Source organism: Pteropus medius, unplaced genomic scaffold (genome assembly GCF_902729225.1).
Source record: "Pteropus medius unplaced genomic scaffold, Ma_sr-lr_union100, whole genome shotgun sequence".
In the NCBI taxonomy this organism is placed as follows: domain Eukaryota; kingdom Metazoa; phylum Chordata; class Mammalia; order Chiroptera; family Pteropodidae; genus Pteropus; species Pteropus medius.
In genome coordinates, this window is record NW_024349798.1 from 429,334 (window position 1) to 445,994 (window position 16,661).

The 16,661-nt window shown below is 50.7% G+C and overlaps 2 protein-coding genes across 3 annotated transcripts; one reads left to right on the forward strand and one right to left on the reverse strand.

The window, feature by feature from the left end:
* Positions 1–1,084: 1,084 nt before the first annotated feature.
* Positions 1,085–5,203, forward strand: PRSS8 (serine protease 8). The gene is made up of 6 exons (XM_039884434.1): positions 1,085–1,468; positions 1,726–1,749; positions 3,144–3,306; positions 3,595–3,866; positions 3,952–4,118; positions 4,237–5,203. Exons 1-6 carry the CDS (start codon positions 1,384–1,386, stop codon positions 4,558–4,560), a joined length of 1,035 nt encoding a protein of 344 aa, XP_039740368.1. The 5' UTR covers positions 1,085–1,383; the 3' UTR covers positions 4,561–5,203.
* Positions 5,204–5,271: 68 nt separating this feature from the next.
* On the reverse strand, positions 5,272–14,669 carry KAT8 (lysine acetyltransferase 8). Of its 2 annotated transcripts, none has more exons than XM_039884431.1 (11): positions 14,434–14,669; positions 12,986–13,060; positions 12,732–12,907; positions 9,233–9,286; positions 8,985–9,149; positions 8,127–8,216; positions 6,506–6,646; positions 6,315–6,408; positions 6,064–6,238; positions 5,708–5,862; positions 5,272–5,449 (listed from the first exon to the last, which is right to left on the reverse strand). In XM_039884431.1, exons 1-11 carry the CDS (start codon positions 14,642–14,644, stop codon positions 5,385–5,387), a joined length of 1,401 nt encoding a protein of 466 aa, XP_039740365.1. In that variant the 5' UTR covers positions 14,645–14,669; the 3' UTR covers positions 5,272–5,384. The 2 variants fall into 2 exon arrangements, with proteins under 2 accessions (XP_039740365.1, XP_039740367.1); XM_039884433.1 differs by having other exon boundaries at positions 6,064–6,214; positions 14,434–14,668.
* Between the last annotated feature and the right edge of the window lie 1,992 nt (positions 14,670–16,661).

Here is a 16,661-nt window from a genome sequence, read left to right on the forward strand (position 1 = left end):
AACATACCCCATTCTCTACCCAAACACACTCACAATGCCCAGTGTCTTGCCCCACCTCCCCAGCTTAGACCCCTTTGAGAGTCGGCTTCCATCCCTTCACCCACTTCAGGAATTTCCTGCTCTCTAGCTTGGGCACTGAAGTCTTGGCCCAGAGGTCCAGACCCCTAGTCTATGGAAGGTATTTGGGGAAGCAGGGCTGTTTTTCTGAAGCTTGAAACCAAAATGCATTCGCAATTTCTCACAGACTCATATGCTCATAGAGGATGTGCCTGACTCCTGACCCAGTCACTCAGTTCTTCTTTTCCTGAACCTGGGCCACGTGCACCCTCCATCTGAGAATGCTTTGCCTAAACCACTCTTCCCCCATCTTTGCCTTGCTAACACCTTTTCATAACCCTTTTTAGGTCTCAGTTCTGAAGGTACTTCCTTCTGGATGCCAGCCTATATCAAGTTCCTGTGTATGGCTTCCAGAGCTTCCTTTCTTTCTTCATCATAGTTCCTAGTTTGAAATTATTCTATAATTGCTTGTGTGATTATTTGAGTCAAGCCCGTCATCCTTACTTCAGGGTGAGCTCAGGGAAGGCAGGGACAGTGTCTGTGTTGTCTCCTGTGCCTGGAACACTGTAGGCACTTAGTGAATATTTGTGAGATGATTGGCATTGCCAGACACGCTCACCACGCCTCACCACACATGAGGCTGCAGGCTCTACAGAAAACGGCCCCTAGCATGGGGCAGACCCCATGTCCTAGGCTTGATACTGGACCTAAGGAGGGAACAGGGTAGGAGTGGCTGTGGCCCCATGATAACAGAGGCTGGGCCAAGCCCTGAGGGTCAAAACTGGTCTGGGAGACCTGAAAGACCTGAGGCCAAGAGCAGCTGGGTGGCCCTATGAGGAGCTGGGTCATCAGGATTTCCAGTTTCCAGCCCTGCCTGGGGCTGCTCTCTAGTGGATCAGTCACCCGCCCCCCGCCCCGCCCCCCAGCTGCGTACCACACACCCCCCCCCCCCCCCCCCCGCCCCCTGGTCTCAGAGGATTCAGGACTTTGGTGGCAAGAGAAGCTGGCAGACTTGAGCAGTGAGGGCGGGGCCAGGGGAGGGGCCGGCAGGTAGGTGCCTTTCTCCTAGAAGCTGTCACTCTGGAAGGTCTCTGCGTGACCAGGCTGTGCCGGAGATGCGTCCTCACTGACAGCTGTGAAGGTTCCAGCGTCTCCCCTTGCGCCTGCTCCCCACTTTCAAAGCCAGCCTTGGACACTTACTCCGATCTTCCTGTATTCTGGGATCCTGTCCCTCTGGGTCCAACGAGATCTTGCCTTCTAAGCCAGTCCTTCTCAGTTCCTTCCCTTGAGTGCCTGGTGTCTTCCCAGGGGCCCTTGTCCTGGGCCATGGCCCAGAAAGCAGGCCTGGAGCCCAGGCAGCTGGAGGCTGTGGCCATTCTGCTTTTGCTTGGAATTTTCCGGTCAGAGCTAGGTGAGTGACTATGTGCGGGCAAGGATTGTGGGGAGGGGTGGTGAACAGGGCTCAGGGTATAAACCCTTTTCTGGGGTGCAACCCTTATCTTGGGCTCAAGAACACCAGGCTCCCTAGGCTCTTGGCCACTCCCTCTCCCTTCAGCTTTGGCGTCCTTAAGGGGGCCGGGGGCAGCTGTCCAAAGAAATGGCAGGCACTAAGGAATCTGAAGACTTCAGTCTCCCTGCTTACTCCTCCCTCTTTCTCTTGCCCTCCAGGAGCTGATGGGGCCAGGGCAGAAGGTGAGTGAGGCATGCTTTTGGGGAAGAGGGGGAATAAGGGAGGGAAAGAGAAGGGGACATAGATTCAGATTCCCATGGAATGTTTAATGAGTGCCTGACCCTCTTTCGGCCTGGCTGGCTCACCCCACCCGTTACTGTCTTATTTAAGTCCCCCCAATAGCTCTGTGAGACGGAGATTATAACCCTTATTCTAGGGATAGAGAAGATGAGGTATAGAGAACTGACTTGCCTAAAGGCACACAAATGGCAGAGCTGGGTCTGACTCCAAAGGTGGGTTGTTTTGGGGGAAATGAAGGTCTCCTTTCTTCAAAGGCACACCATCAGACTGAGTCAGGTTTTCAGTCCTGGCTTCACCACTTACGGGCTGTGTGGTTGGCCAGTCCTCTCACCTCTAAACTGAAGTTGATGTCTATCTCTTGGTATCTTGTGAGGAGTGCAGAAGATAGAGGAAGTGAAAGCCCCTGCAGGGCCTCGCATTGCTTTAACAGTCACTAAATAGTAGCTATTGTTATTATTATGGAGAGAGGAGGAGGAGCCTGTCTAGGCAGTTTTCTTTGCTTCCGGGAAGGTGACTTTGTGAAGGGCTTTTGGGTCCTGTTCCTAACAGCTGGCCTCTGTGGGGGCGGGGCAGCCTTTGCACCATGAGAGCCCCGCTGTTCTATTCCTTTGTTCAATACACATCCACTACTCTATCTGTGTGCCCAGCCCTATGCTATGCGCTGGGGTCATAGGGCTCTGCTCTAGTCCTTACCCTTATAGGGAGTGCCCAGGTTGGTGTGGTTGAAGCAGACAGAACTATCCTGTGATTGGGCAGTGTCAGGCCCTGGGAACTCCAGTGTATTGCCTAAGCAGGTCAGGGCAGGCTAAGGAGGGGCTGCCATTTGAACAGCCTCCATAGGCAAATCAGAGTTTGCTGAGCAAAGAAGGGATGAGGAAAGGTATTCCAGGCAGAGTGACCTGGATAAGCCAAGATCTAGAAGCGAACAAGTGTGTGTGGCCCCCTGTCTGTGATGGGGATGGCTAGAGGGATAGCTGGAATAGATGGCAGTGTCATGGAAGGCCTGGAATGTATCTTAATAGCAGTGTAGAACCAAGGAAGGATTTAAACAGTTATGAGCCGGCCAGATTTCTTGTTTATAAAGATCTTCAGACTTATAAGGGATGGGCTGAATGGAAGGCAGGAAGACCTGAGAGGAAGGAAGCTGTATGAGACCTGAGTTAGGTAATGGGTCAAGGATGGCAAGGCAGCAAAACTGACCATGCCTGGGAAGCTGTGGGATGGTGACAAAGGAGTGGCTGGCATCTGTGAACTCTTCCTAAGGTCGAAACCAAGCTAAGAACCTGGTGTGGGGACCCCAGAAGGGCCTGACTCCCTCCCTTTCCTCCTTGGGCAGTCTCCTGCGGTGTGGCCTCCCAAGCACGCATCACAGGTGGTAGCAGTGCAGCCCCAGGCCAGTGGCCCTGGCAGGTCAGCATCATCTATGATGGCATCCACGTGTGTGGCGGTTCTCTCGTCTCTGAGCAGTGGGTGCTGTCGGCTGCTCACTGCTTCCCAAGGTACCAGCTGGGCAGGGAAGTCAAAAGTGGGCTGGAGGTCAAAGTTCAGGGGTCAGTTTAGGTCAGAGGTCAGGTTTGTGTTGGGTCCAGGGGTATCAATAAAGTCTGAAAGGACCAATCAGGAATGAAGGCCAGAAGTAACAGGTCAGAGGATAAAACGAGGGCACAGTTTGGGGCTTGAATGGTCCTTTGCCTGGGATCAGATCTGGGGTTGGATGCTGCAAGGCAACCGGGATCAAGGAACCAGGACAAGTCTCCTGAGTCCCAGCCTTTGCCCACTGCTCGCAGGGAACACTACAAGGAAGAATACGAGGTAAAGCTGGGGGCCCACCAGCTGGATGCTTACACCCCTGAGGCTGAGGTCCGCACCGTGGCACAGATCATCCTTCACACCAGCTACCGCCACGAGGGCTCCCAGGGTGACATTGCACTCCTCCATCTCAGCAGCCCCATCACCTTCTCCCGCTATATCCGGCCCATCTGCCTCCCTGCAGCCAATGCCTCCTTCCCCAATGGCCTCCAATGTACTGTTACTGGATGGGGCCATGTGGCCCCTTCAGGTGAGCTGGACGCTGATGTTTAGAGGCATGGAGGGAGACTGACTCAGAGTAGGAGGCCCTGGCTAAGCATCTTTTGCTCCCACAGTGAGCCTCCAGGCCCCCAGGCCACTACAGCAACTTGAAGTACCACTGATCAGTCGTGAAACATGTAACTGCCTGTACAATATCGACGCCAAGCCCAGTGAGCCCCACTCTATCCAGCAGGACATGGTGTGTGCTGGCTATGTGAAGGGGGGCATGGATGCCTGCCAGGTAAATACAGGGGGTCCAGTGGAAGACATGAGACAAGTGCATCTTGGGAAATGAGGGCATATGTGACTGGAGGCCTGGGGCCTAGTCCTGACAGCTGTTGTATGGCTTTTCTCCTCAGGGTGACTCTGGGGGCCCACTCTCATGCCCTGCTGGGGGCCTCTGGTACCTGGCGGGCATTGTGAGCTGGGGTGATGCCTGTGGGGCCCCCAACAGGCCAGGTGTGTACACTCTGACCTCCAGCTATGCCTCCTGGATTCACCGCCATGTGGCAGAGCTCCAGCCTCGTGTGCTCCCTCAATTCCAAGAGTCCCAGCCCGATATCAACCTCTGCAGCAAACATCTGGCCTTCAACTCTGCCCTGGCCCAGGGTTTACTGGGGCCCATCCTTCTGCTGCCACTAGCCCTGACCCTGGGCCTCCTCTACCCATGGTGGGAGTACTGAGCTACTCACCCCGAGAGCTGACCCTGCTTCCAGGACTGCCATATCACACCCAAGGACAGACATCTGCATTCCCAAGAATGGACATGACTCCTCCTTGCTACTCTTTGGGACTGAGGCCTGGCTTTAGTCACTCCTTCCTCCCAGGACCCTATGGGAATCCAGGGCACCATCCTGACTTTTGAGCCCACTCTCCTGGGTTTGTTCTTTGGGACTACAACCCATAGTCTAGAGTTTTACTGCCTGTGTACTGGCTAGAACTTCTGGCCAGCTGTTCTCCACAAGCCTATTGGTTGGGCTCCTATGGAGCCCCCAAGGACCCTTAGCTAAGAAAATGGGCCCTGGCTCTTGTTTCTAGAAGACTGGGCAGCTTCCCAGCTGACTGCTGCTGAAGGGCTGGCTCCAGTGCCCCACCTGCTCCATCTGATAAGCCCCATCACTTCACCCTCTTCTTGTCTTCTGGGCCACAGCTGCCTCTGGACAGCATGTTTTCAAGGACAGAAAAGGCCTCAATCTTGCCCCATTGGTTGCCATGCCCTGCTTGAACCCCAACTCCTGGACTCCGGAGGACTGAGCCCCCACCGGAACTGGGCTTGGGCTTGGATCTGGGGTGGGGGTTTACAAGGAGTAAAATGTTCTGAGCACAGTTGGCTGTGTGTGTGAGACATACCATGAAGAACATCAGCTCTTGGCCTCTTCCTCCCACCTCTGAAGTCCAGAGCCACCAGGAGAACTTACTTTATTTAAAAAATGACGAAACAGGTTTGTACATATTTACAGGCTAAAGGGCAAGGAGGTGCAGGTCTAGCAGCAGGGGTACAGGCCACTCATTTCTTGGAGAATTTGACTTGCTTGTGCTTGGGGGGTGCCCACTTGAGGCAGACAGAGTCAACTGTGGGGAAAAGAGGCATGAGAGGCAGGGCTCGGCTTCTGGGCCCAGGCCAGGTTTCACCTCTAGGTGAAAACAAGAGCAGACTGAGTCCTGGGGAGGGGGCAGGGAAACCCAGGCATGAGTAGTCTGCCCCAGGCTTTGGTGCTGGGAGCTGGTCAGACTGGTTTGGGATCATATGACAGCAAAAAGGAGGCCTCGGCTCTCAGTAGTCCTTATACCTACCCCCACCACACACGCCCTAGGTAGCCCCCCACCTACCTGTTATGGGTGGTTTCTTATACTGAGCACTTTTGAGGTGTTCCTCTACCAGCTTGGGTGTGACACAAATGACATGTTGGCCTTTCCAGTACTTGACCATGTTGAGGGACTGTAGGGTGCTGATGATGTCATTCTGGGTAATACTGGTCATCTGGCTGCATAAAGAAATGGAGCAGATGCTGGGAGAGTTCCCTTGTGGGGTCTGGCTGGGACAGCAAAAGGGGACAAGGAGACAGGATCATGGCCAATCTTAGGAGTTACTCTTCCCTCTTTAAGGGTTCCAGGAAACCTGCTTCATGAGGTCCTTGATGGACAGACAGCATGCCCTGGACAAGGTTGGGGACCAGGGCCCTCACCTAAGGTCTTTGATAGACAGTGTGCCACGGAAGTCTCGCAGAATCTCTAGCAGGACCCAAGACCAGTAGCTGCGGTAGCTGAGTTTGCCCAGGTCAGACAGTGGCTTCTCAGGGGAGCCTACTGTGCTCTCTAGCTTGGATAGCTCATAACCTGGCAGTGGGAGAAAGGAGAGTCCTGAAAACCCAGCTCCGCTCTGGCATTCCACCCCCACAACAGTTGTCCCGTCCTGGACAGGCCAGGAGCCACTCACTGAAAGCAATAAGGAACTTTCCATAGCCACGGCGTTGGTAGGGGGGCAGGGTCAGGATGCAGGCCACGTTGTTCCCATCTGGAGACTCCTTCTCCTACAGTGGTGAGAGATCAGAAACTCTAGGGAGGCTCAGCCCCTACTCCAGTTCCTATTCTCCACCCTCCCTCAACCTGGGCTTCCCGACCCAGCACCTTAGAGAAGTAGCCGACGATGTGAGCCCCTTGCCTGTCCACCTCAGTTAAGATGTAAAAGACGAAAGGCTCCACGTCAAAGTACAATGTTTTGTGGTCCAGGAAAAGCTTGGCCAGCAGACACAGGTTCTGACAGTAAATCTGAGGGGTGAAGGAGGTGGAAGCAGGCTCAGGAAGCAAGTACAATGAGCCCATTGACGCCCGGGCAGGAGCTCCTGCCCTGTTCTGCAAGTGCCAGGCTCCAGAGAGATGCCAGTGGGAAGCAGGCTTCTCACCAGAACAGCAGTATAAGGTTTCCACGTGTACAGAGACCTGTGCAGTTCAACCCCATGTTGTTCAAGGCTGTGTCCTCGGCACCTAGCACAGGCTAAGCACAAAGCTGAGTGTTTGGTAAATGTTTGCTGACTGTACAAGCCTCGAGCCTGACTCTGAAGCCTGAGTAGTTTGCCCATTGGCGATACTCTTCTGCTGATCCTCACCAGCTGCCCTGCTACAGGCCCAGGCACCCCAAGGCCAGAAACAAACATCAGGAGAAACAATGGGACGTTAAAGTTGGCTTTGTGGCACAGATCAAGGATCCCTCTGGTGTATGACACCTTTTATATCTACTCTCATTTGACCCAAAAACTGTAAGCCCAGCGTGGTTAGTCCCATCTATTTAGGAGACTGAGGCCTGAGACCTCAAAGCTGGCAGAGGATGGAGCTGGCAAAAACACCCATGTCTCCTGCTGGAGTTCTTTCTGCCATTCTCCCTGTTGGCACTCAGGAAGGCAGAGCAGTGGGCAAGGACTGGGCTTAGAATGGATATTCCCCAAGCTATCACCAAGCTGATGAGACTCAACAGGTTACTAAAAATAATGAAGGCCCATTACTAAGCACCTACCTGATGCCAGGCATCATACTAAGTACATGACATTCCTGCCTCAGTTACTCCACTAACAACCCTCTCAGGTAAATGTTATCATGACTCCTGTCTCAGAGATGAGGAAACAGGAACAAACAATGTTAAGTAACTCGTTCAAGGTCAGCTAGAAAGTGAGAGGCAAATTTGAAGCCAAGAGCCCCTCAGAAGCCTTACACTCCATTGCCCTTCCATGGAAAATGGGGACATCTGATGAGAACCTCAGACTGACTAAGCAAAGGCCAGGTTCTCGATGACAGTAAAGTAGGTCCTAAAGGCGCCCCCTGCCCCACTGGAGTCTCTGCCAAGAACAAAGAACTCAACCATCGGACTTAGAGCTCTCAGGAAGGAAATCTTACACAAAACAGCACTCCCCCCGCCCCCAGGAAAAAAATAGCTTTTCTTCAGGCAGAAAGAGAAAGTGGTTATAGAAGCAGCCTCAGGCATGGCAATCTTGAATTCCACTTGAATTCCAGACTGCCCAAACCTAAACTATCCCATCAGGAGAAAAGTCCTCAGGGAAAGAATGGAAACCTGGTCCCGGAGGCTGGCATCACAGGGCCATGTGTTTACACTATGCACCAGCCAAAGGCCAAGTGTCGGGCTAAGGATGATCCCACAGGCCTTTACCCGGTGGAGCTCATTCTAAGGCTGGCCTCTATTTTTGGATGATGGTGAAGATTGCCCAGGAGGTGCCAGTACTCACCCCTACTAGCTTACCTTGTGGTCTTTGCCATCCACCTCGTACACAGAGATGTTGCTCTTGCGATAGATCTCCTTTCCTGGGGGCTGCCGCCACTGACACTGGCCCTGGGAGTAGGGATGGGGAGAAAGAGGCTTGAGACCCTGAGGTTCTATGCTAGGTGCTCCCCATTCTGCCTTGTGTGGCTTACAGCAAGTCTGCTTCTCTCAGTTTCCCCATCTATAGACCCTGGGTTCAATGCTTTACCTACATTGAGTAATCCAACAACCTGAGGAGCCAGAGTCTATTCTACAGATGAAGAAACCAAGGCACGGAGGGGTTAGGTAACTGGCTCAAATATCACACAGCTAGATGGCTACAAGTCCAGGCTGGCCTGGCTCTAGAGGACTCGGGGGAGGCGGGGGGTTCTGATCCCTATTAGTATTTCCTGAACTGCATACATTAGACATAGATTCTACCCTTTGAAGAACACCCCAATGCATGAGTGCTAAGAGCCTCCTGCCCTGGCAGCTCCCATGTACCACTGCTTCCCATCTGTCCATGCTTTCCAGTCTCATTGCTCAGGGGGCTGTGCTTGCTACTACTTTTGCACTGAGGAACCTGGCTTTGATAAACATGTGGTGAAGGACAAGGGACCCGAGGAGGAGGTAAGGGCAGGAATTACTGTCCCCATTCCACATAAGAAGAAAATGAGGTCTGGGGAGGGGTAGCATGCTGGCCAAGGTCACTCCAGCAAAGGCAGAGCCAGGCTGGAATCCAGGTTTCTCGACTCATAGGCAGTTTTTCCTTGTACTCCACTCCTCTGGACTCATCTCTGTTTCCCAGTGCTGCTGCCTCAGTACCCTCAGCAGGCCAGTCCAGCCCTGCAGCCTCACCAGGTGGAAGCGGTAGCTCTTCTCGTATTTCATGTACTTGAGGCAGTACTCGCAGAGCCAGAGCTTGGGCTGTTTCCCATAGTCTTCCGGGAATGGTGAGAAGTACCAGGCATCAATTTCATAGTTCCCAATGTGGATCTTGTCCACATACTTCACCTTGGTGATCTGTGGAGGGCAGTGGATGGCTCAGTTGGGGCAAAAAAAAGCGAGGTAGGGAGGGCCGACAGTCAGGACCCGTCTCTTCTTACCGCCTCATGTTCTTTCTCCAAAGCCGCTGTTGTGGGGTCCATCTCTGCATAGGTCTGGGCAAGGAAAGAGCAGTGGACAGAGGTGAACAGAAGTGGTGGTCAGGCTGTCCTTTCCCTGTCCCAGAACCCACAGTTCCCTCCTGTCTTCCAGACCTCATCCCCTAAGTGATAATAATAATCATGTGAATAGCTAGCTTGTTTTACCTGGTTATGAAGCTGGCTGGTCCAAGCTCCTCTCCCATCTGCCCACCCACCCATAAATCCCAGACATCTTTGATGCCCAAGTTTGGATCTTTTGTCTGATCAACAGAGAGTTAGGTTCAGGAGGCCTGGTTCCAGTTCTTGGGTTGATAAGAGCTTCAACTTCACAACGGGATCAATCCAGGACAGCCAAAATTTAATGTGAGACAAAGGAAATAATGGATCTTGTCCTCCATGCCCATGGCAGAAACTGTTGCCAACTTCCCAGTGTGCCTGAACCTCTTTCCTAAGCACCCAAGGAGCTGCCTGCCCAAGGGACTGCTCCCAGAGGTCCTTCTCATAGGCACATCAGACTCAAGGGGTCCATCCAGAAGGGAACTCAACCTTTCCTCCCCACAGACCTGTTCCTCCTCCTGGGTTCTTCATCTCACTGGGAGCATCACCCTCCATCCAACTACCCGAGACCAATAATGGGCCTGCTCTTAAGACTCCTCCCTCTCTCAGCCTGGTACTCAATCAATGGCCAAGACCTGTCAACTGTACCTCCTTGAACTCTCTGGAATTAGTCCCTCTCTAGAATTCTCCTCTCTGTCCCACTCCAAATAGCCACTGCCACCATCTCAAGTCCGGACAATTGACTAGGCTTCCTTAGATTCCCAGCCTCCAGCCTCATCCCCTTCAAATCTATACTGCTACCAAAGTCCCGCTTTTTCCAGCCTTTGTGCCTTTGCACATGCAGTTCCTTCTACCGTGAATGCCCTTCCCTATCCTACTGCCACCAGATGCTTACCGGAACTAGTACAGAACATGAGCCAGGTGTGTGTAATGAGCTAGAACTTTGTAAGTTAACATGTTTAACTGCTTTTACTGTGCTTTTTCCTGTCCCTCAAGGGTCAGTACCCTTCCCTCCACCTCCGTGAGGCATAACTGAATTCTTCTGATGTGGAATATACCCTCTCCTTCCCAAGTCAGGAATATAATGGTCAACAACAATAATCTCTAAGTGCCCCCACTTGGTTTCCTCTATTTTCCGAGTCCTTAGAAAGCAAGGGCTAGAGTTATGTCACAGTCACAGCACATCCTGTTCCTTGGCCATACTCTGTAGGAGGAACCAAATCTAGCCTGACAGTGGAGTGGGGACCCAAGAAGGCCTACAACCTAAACCAGAGTAGACGACAGCCTTGCCCTGCAGTTGAGAAGAGAAAAAAGAGCCAACGTTTTACCCAGAACCCCCTTCCACAAAGCACTTTGCCCATATGGCCTCATTTAACCCTTTCAGCAACCCTGATATACAGCACTCTCATTTCTACATTACAGAAAAGTAAACAGGCAGGGAGAGAAGTCACTTGCCCTTAGGGACAAGCTAGCTGCCATTTATTCCAAATGTCAAGCACTCCACAGGCATTATTTCATTTAGCCCTCACAAGAAGCCTGAGACAAGAGTGCTCATTATTCACACTGCACAAAAGAGGAAACTGAGGCACAAAGAGATGAGGTCACTTGCCCAAGGTCACAGAACTGGCACTCAGCATATTTGGGCATAGAACTCTGGTCTGTCCAGCGCTGAGCCTAACCCCTGCAAAGATGAGGGAAGATTTTCTTCCTCACATACCTCCTTAAAACACATTTCTCAGTTCTCACAAAACACAATCTTCTGCAAATGCATTAAAGAACTACAAAAACACTACTTTTCTTAAATGCTGCAATTTATTTAGAATAAGACATTAATTAGGTTCTGAAGAACCTTGCTGACTGTTAACTCAATGTTTATCCACTTTGATTTTATCACCATTGACCCACTGTCATCTGCCTGGCTGATTGCCAGCGTAGAGGTATATCGTTTAGACTTAACTGAGCAGTGCAAATTGGTTGAGGAACTGAGAACCTGAGACCTGTGCTGTCCAGTAGAACAGCCCACACTCACATGAGGCCACTTAAACTCATTAAGTTTAAATAAAATTTAATTCTTAATCACACTAAACACATTTCAGGTTCTCAAGAGCCACATGTGGCTAGTGGCTATTGGACAGTACAGATGTAGAAGATTTCCATTTATCATAGGAAGTTCAACTGGACTTTGAGGGGTCTTTGTAGTTCAGGGTATTTCAATTTTTTTTATCACAATCCATAGTAGGAAGTGCAATTAGCACTGTAAATTAGTTGACGTTTGTGTGCATACACACATGTATTTGTATGTGAAATAAAAACTTCTCAAAATAATACTTACCTTTAATAAAATACAACACACTCTGATATTTTCTATTTAATCCTATTTCTTCCATTTTTAAAATTTAAATACTAGTCACAACCTACTGAACTGTTAATCTATTAACAGCTGTTTGACAAACATTGCCACAAAGTACAAGAGCATTCAGAAGGATGAAATAGCACTGGTTGAAATTAATGAATATCTGTGTGCCTAGTTCCTGTTTACACTTTCCACTTTACGAATCAAGAAACTGAAGCTCAGAGTGGGAGGAAAGTAATCTCTGAGGGGCAGGAGGCCTTGGTGAAAAGAACCTGGGTTTTGGAAACAAGTGGCCTGAGTTTCTAGGATGTGTCAAAGTCATGGTTAAGGGTTTGTGCCCTGAAGTAGAACAATCTAGTTGGCAAATCTAATTCCTGATTGAGTTCCTAAACCTGTACCTACCTTGTAAACTGGGAATAATGCTTACCTCACAGGGTTGCTGTGAAACATCAATGAGATCATGTACTAAAATACTTAGGCTAAAACTTTGGGTCACAAGCCAATAAATGTTTGCCATTTTTATTCTAATTTCAGCCCACCCTTTTACTAGCTGTGTCACTTTGGGCAAGTTACCTAACCTCTCTAAGCCTACTTTTAGGCTGCAAAAAAATTAAATAAATAATTATCCCTGTGGTGTTGGACTGTTAGAGAGGATTTGATAAGCTTATACATGTACAAGTACTCAGCTTGATTCTTGGCAATAGCAAGTGCCTAATACCATTCATTCTCTTTCTTCCCTATGGACTTCAAGACAATTATCTAATGTGGCATAACCAACAGGAGATAAAACAGATTATTGGTACAAGAGGCCTGAGTTCCAAGCTCAGCTGTGCCATTTCATTGTTGTGAGACTGTAGCCAAACCCTTGCCCTTTCTGAGTCTCTGTTTTCTCAGTTGGGAAGAGTACATGAGAAGAGGTAGGTAAAGTCTCTGACATACTGTAGGAGCTTAAGAAATGGGAGCTGCTATGGTTTTGGCACTGGGACCCAAGGGAGTAGGCAAAGGTAGCTGAGCCTCCTGGGGCCATGGGGAAGGGGAGGAAGCCCGGACCTTCTGTACATGGTTGATCTCATCATGCTTGCGCTTTTGGTTGCGAGTGATCTTGCGCTCAGGTTGCTCAGCCAGCTCACTCAGGTACTTCTCTGAGTTCTTCTGCACAGCATCCTTCACTGTCTTGGTCAGTGCCAGCCGGTTCTTGTCTACCCATTCATCCAGTCGCCGGTTAACTGTGAGAATGGGCCATGAGAGCTTTGCCTTTCCACCCCTCTCCCACCACCCAGGCCCAGATACCCCAAGTCACTCACAGCCCACGTAGTGTACATAGAATTCCTCTCGGCCTTCCTGATCATTCACTCGAGACTGGATCACTTCAGCAGAATCTGTCAAGGAAAAAGGCTAGGATCATCAGGAAGGAAGGCAGGGCAAGAGGGATCCTTCATACTGAGGAGTGGTTTCCAGATTCCAGGGCCACATGTAAGCTAACCTCACTTGTCCACATCTGCCATTCCATTCAATCACTGCCTATGAGGTGTGCCTATGAGGATGGGCTGTTACAGATGAGAGAAATGAGGCTTACCAAGGTTTACAGATTTGAAATCTGATAAAAGCTAATACTTAACTGAGTTTATGTCTGGCTCCAAATTCAATGCTTGTTTTACTGTATTTGCTTATTTGTTCAGAGGTCACGAGGGTTAGCTCTGGTGTCAGACAGCCTGGGTTTATATATAATTCTAACTCCTTACTTCCTAGCTATATTTAACTGAGCATGTTATTTTGGCTTTCTGAGCCTTGGTTTCTTCATCTGTAAAACAGAGATAATAGTGCCCACCTCAGAGGGTGAGTTAATGCCTCTAAAGCTTTTAGTATTGTGCCTGACAACTAGCAGACCATTCAGTAAATGAGAAAGGCAATCACTGCTTGTCTGGCCCTATGCTGTGCTGTTGCTGGGAACAGAGGACACAGCAACAAATCACAAGCAGTCCTGCCCTCCAGAAGTTCCCACTTTGATAGAGGATGATACAGACAATGACGACAATGTTACATTTACTGTGGCTGAGGTATGAAGAAAATGTTGCAGGAACATACAGAAGAGTATGACTCACTTTGCCTGAAGGCAGTCAGAAATGGCATCACAGGGGTATATCGTGTTAAAAGGAGGAACAGGAGCTAGCCAGGTGGGCAAGGAGAAAGAAAGGGGAGAAAAGCCGTTCCATACAGAGGGCACAGGTAGCAAAAGGTATACATGGTCTTCAAAGAGTATAGCGTGGTCTGGTCTGGCAATGACTGTTGCTAGAAGTGGCTAAAAACCAGAGAGATCACAAAGATGAATACCATTGATGAACTCTGGGGTTTATTTTGAAGATGAGGGGAGGGGAGGGAAGAGGAGAGATGGGGAGAGATGAGGACGGGAGAGGAAGGTCGTTTTTGTGTTCTGGGAGGTCTCCTCCGCTGGTGGCTGTTGGGGACAGGTGTAAGGGGAAGTCGCAGAGACAGGAGAGACCAGTGAGAAAGCAGAGTTAACAGAGAAAAGGGAATGAAGCCTAAGGTTGGGCAAGGAAGCGGGATGGGAGCTCTACATGCAGAATCAGATAACTGACTGGTGGGGTTTGCAGGCGGCGCCCGAGATCGCCCGAAACTCTGCATTCACTTCTCCTCAAGCACGGTCCCCACGATCCCAGCCCCTCACAGAACCCTCCTCCGACCCCGCCCCGTGGCGTAAGCCCCGCCCTCTGGCCCTGGGCTCCGCCCTCACGCCAGGTGCTATCCGGACGCCGGCACAGGTACGTCTCTCCTATCTCCACCGTGACTTCTGGCTCGCCACGCGCAGGGGTCGGCGGAGAGACGCGGCCCGGAGACGGGGCGACCCCGTCGACCGCTGCATTCTCGCCGGCACCGGGCTCGCCCTCCCCCGCGACCCCTGGAGCTGCCGCCGCAACCGCCGCAGCTGCTCCCTGGGCCGCCATCGCAGTGGTGGAAGTGACGCCAGAAGCCCGCGCCGCGCAGCGCTTTTGGCTCCGGGTCAGCGCCGCGTGGCGGAGGCCTCAGCCGCCTAGAGGGGGTCTATGATGTGGCAGGAGCCCATTGGCTAGTCCTGTCTCGCGGCGCCGTCTGTTGTTTCTGTCGCCTTAGAGTTCCCTTCTTTCCAAGGGGAAATATGGCTGCGCCCTATCGCTGAAGAGGACTTTGCGGCTGTGACGACTCAGCTCGATCCCTTAAAGGGCCCGGCCCCGGTGCCCGAGGAAGCCAAGAAGCGCCTGTTCTCAGGGGGCGCTATCCTCCCTTTAACCTGGCGGAGCCAGAGCAGCCCCCCTGTCTACAGGATTTTAGGGCTACCGGCCTGCAGTTAACACCCACCCCTGCGCTGCCACTTCCGCCAGCCTGTTACCGGTGACGCCTTTTTTGAAGATGGAAGAAACGGCCTTGTTCAGGGAGGGAGAGATACAATTGGGGTGGGGGAAACCGGACGGGTGTGTCCAGAGATAGACAATAAATCTCTCTCACAGAATGAAGCCTTTCTAAGCAAAGGACTGAGCCACCAAAACCAGACGTCCCCTGAATAGAAACTAGCCAAAGGCAGTGGACATAATGGAGAGCGTCTGGGGCTTAGTGAGGAATCCTTGGTAAGTTGTACAAACGTGTCCATTCTCAGAGCGTCGGTAAGGGTTAAACTATTTATAACTGTGTAAGCCATACAACTACATAAAGGTTAAACCATGTATTTATCTACTTCTTGTGTATACAAAACAAGTGATTGCACAGTGCCAGACAAGGTAGGTGCTCTGTAAACATTTCCTTCAGCCACTCTGAATCTTGTTTTATAATTTGGTTATAGGACTTAGAAACTATTCTAAGAGTGGTGAAATGCTCAGCGCCTGAGAACAGGGCTTAAAACTCACAAATCAAGAAATATCTGAGTTAGGTATTTGTGGGGGGATGGTAGTGGGAAGTACTGGTAATTTGGCTTTTGGGAAATGAAGGAGTTTGTGGGGAGGGACAGTGAATACCAGGTGTCTGGCAGCATAAAAAATAAAAAAGCAAGAAAAAAATTGTAATGCCTTTTCCTACTCTTCACTCCTCCAGCCCCCACCTTCAAGATTGTTATTCTATCCAGCCAGGGTTCCAGTGCCTCACTTTTGACTTCACCCAACATCTTCGATTAGGGATGCTGTCCTTTCTAGTTAAGGATTAGCCTAGGCTTTATAAATCCCTGATGAGTATCACTAAACCAACCTCCTCACTGTTCTCCCTATCAACTGGCCACCAGTGGCTTTTTAAATGTGCGAGTCTGTTTCTCCAAGAACCAGTCAGGTGTTTCAGTCATATCCCCTGGAATCTTTTTGTTGCTTCTGTGTGCCCAGACTACCTTTGATGTGCTTTCAAAAGCCAGCACCAGAGGCTTTTCTTTGGCAAGCTGCCCCTCTGGCTAAGAGAGCTATTTTGCCTGAAATAGCTGAAAACTGAAGTTTTCGGCCTGGGGCGATCAAGTACCTCTGCACCTCTACCTCCCATCACAGACATTAATGACTGTCAAATGGAGTTCACCAGTGATTGTGAAGCTTAGCTCTCTTGCCTCCAGTTGCTTTCAAAACTTACTAGCGCTGGACTTTTGCCTGAGATCACATCCTTGCGTGGCTTCCTACCCTTCCCTTTCCTGCTTCCCCTACTCCATTCCAGGAACACTTTCTCAACAAATCACTTGGACACAAATCCCTCTCAGGGTCCGCTTCTAGGGAATCCAACCCAAAACATCCCTTCCTAGCTTAAAACCCATCTGTGGATACCTGCTGCCTCTAGGATAAAGCCTCTGCTTCCTGGTTGTACATTTAAGGCCCTGCACCTTGACTACTGTGGTCTACCTCTCTAGCCTCACCCTCCTGCACTACAGCCAGCAGGATTTTCAGCCTGGCAAGTCACTGGTTTTCTGTTCCCCACTCAATCCCCCACCTCCATCAGCAGTCCACCACACAGGCTCTCAGAACG

Coding starts and splice junctions, on each gene's coding strand:
- PRSS8 (XM_039884434.1), top strand. CDS start 1,384: ATGGCCCAGAAAGCAGGCCTGGAGCCCAGGCAGCTGGAGGCTGTGGCC. Junction 3,307..3,594: donor GCTGCTCACTGCTTCCCAAG/GTACCAGCTGGG, acceptor CACTGCTCGCAG/GGAACACTACAAGGAAGAAT. Junction 4,119..4,236: donor GGGGCATGGATGCCTGCCAG/GTAAATACAGGG, acceptor TTTTCTCCTCAG/GGTGACTCTGGGGGCCCACT.
- KAT8 (XM_039884431.1), bottom strand. CDS start 14,644: ATGGCGGCCCAGGGAGCAGCTGCGGCGGTTGCGGCGGCAGCTCCAGGG. Junction 6,409..6,505: donor TCGTCGGCTACTTCTCTAAG/GTGCTGGGTCGG, acceptor TCACCACTGTAG/GAGAAGGAGTCTCCAGATGG. Junction 5,450..5,707: donor TAAGAAACCACCCATAACAG/GTAGGTGGGGGG, acceptor TTTTCCCCACAG/TTGACTCTGTCTGCCTCAAG.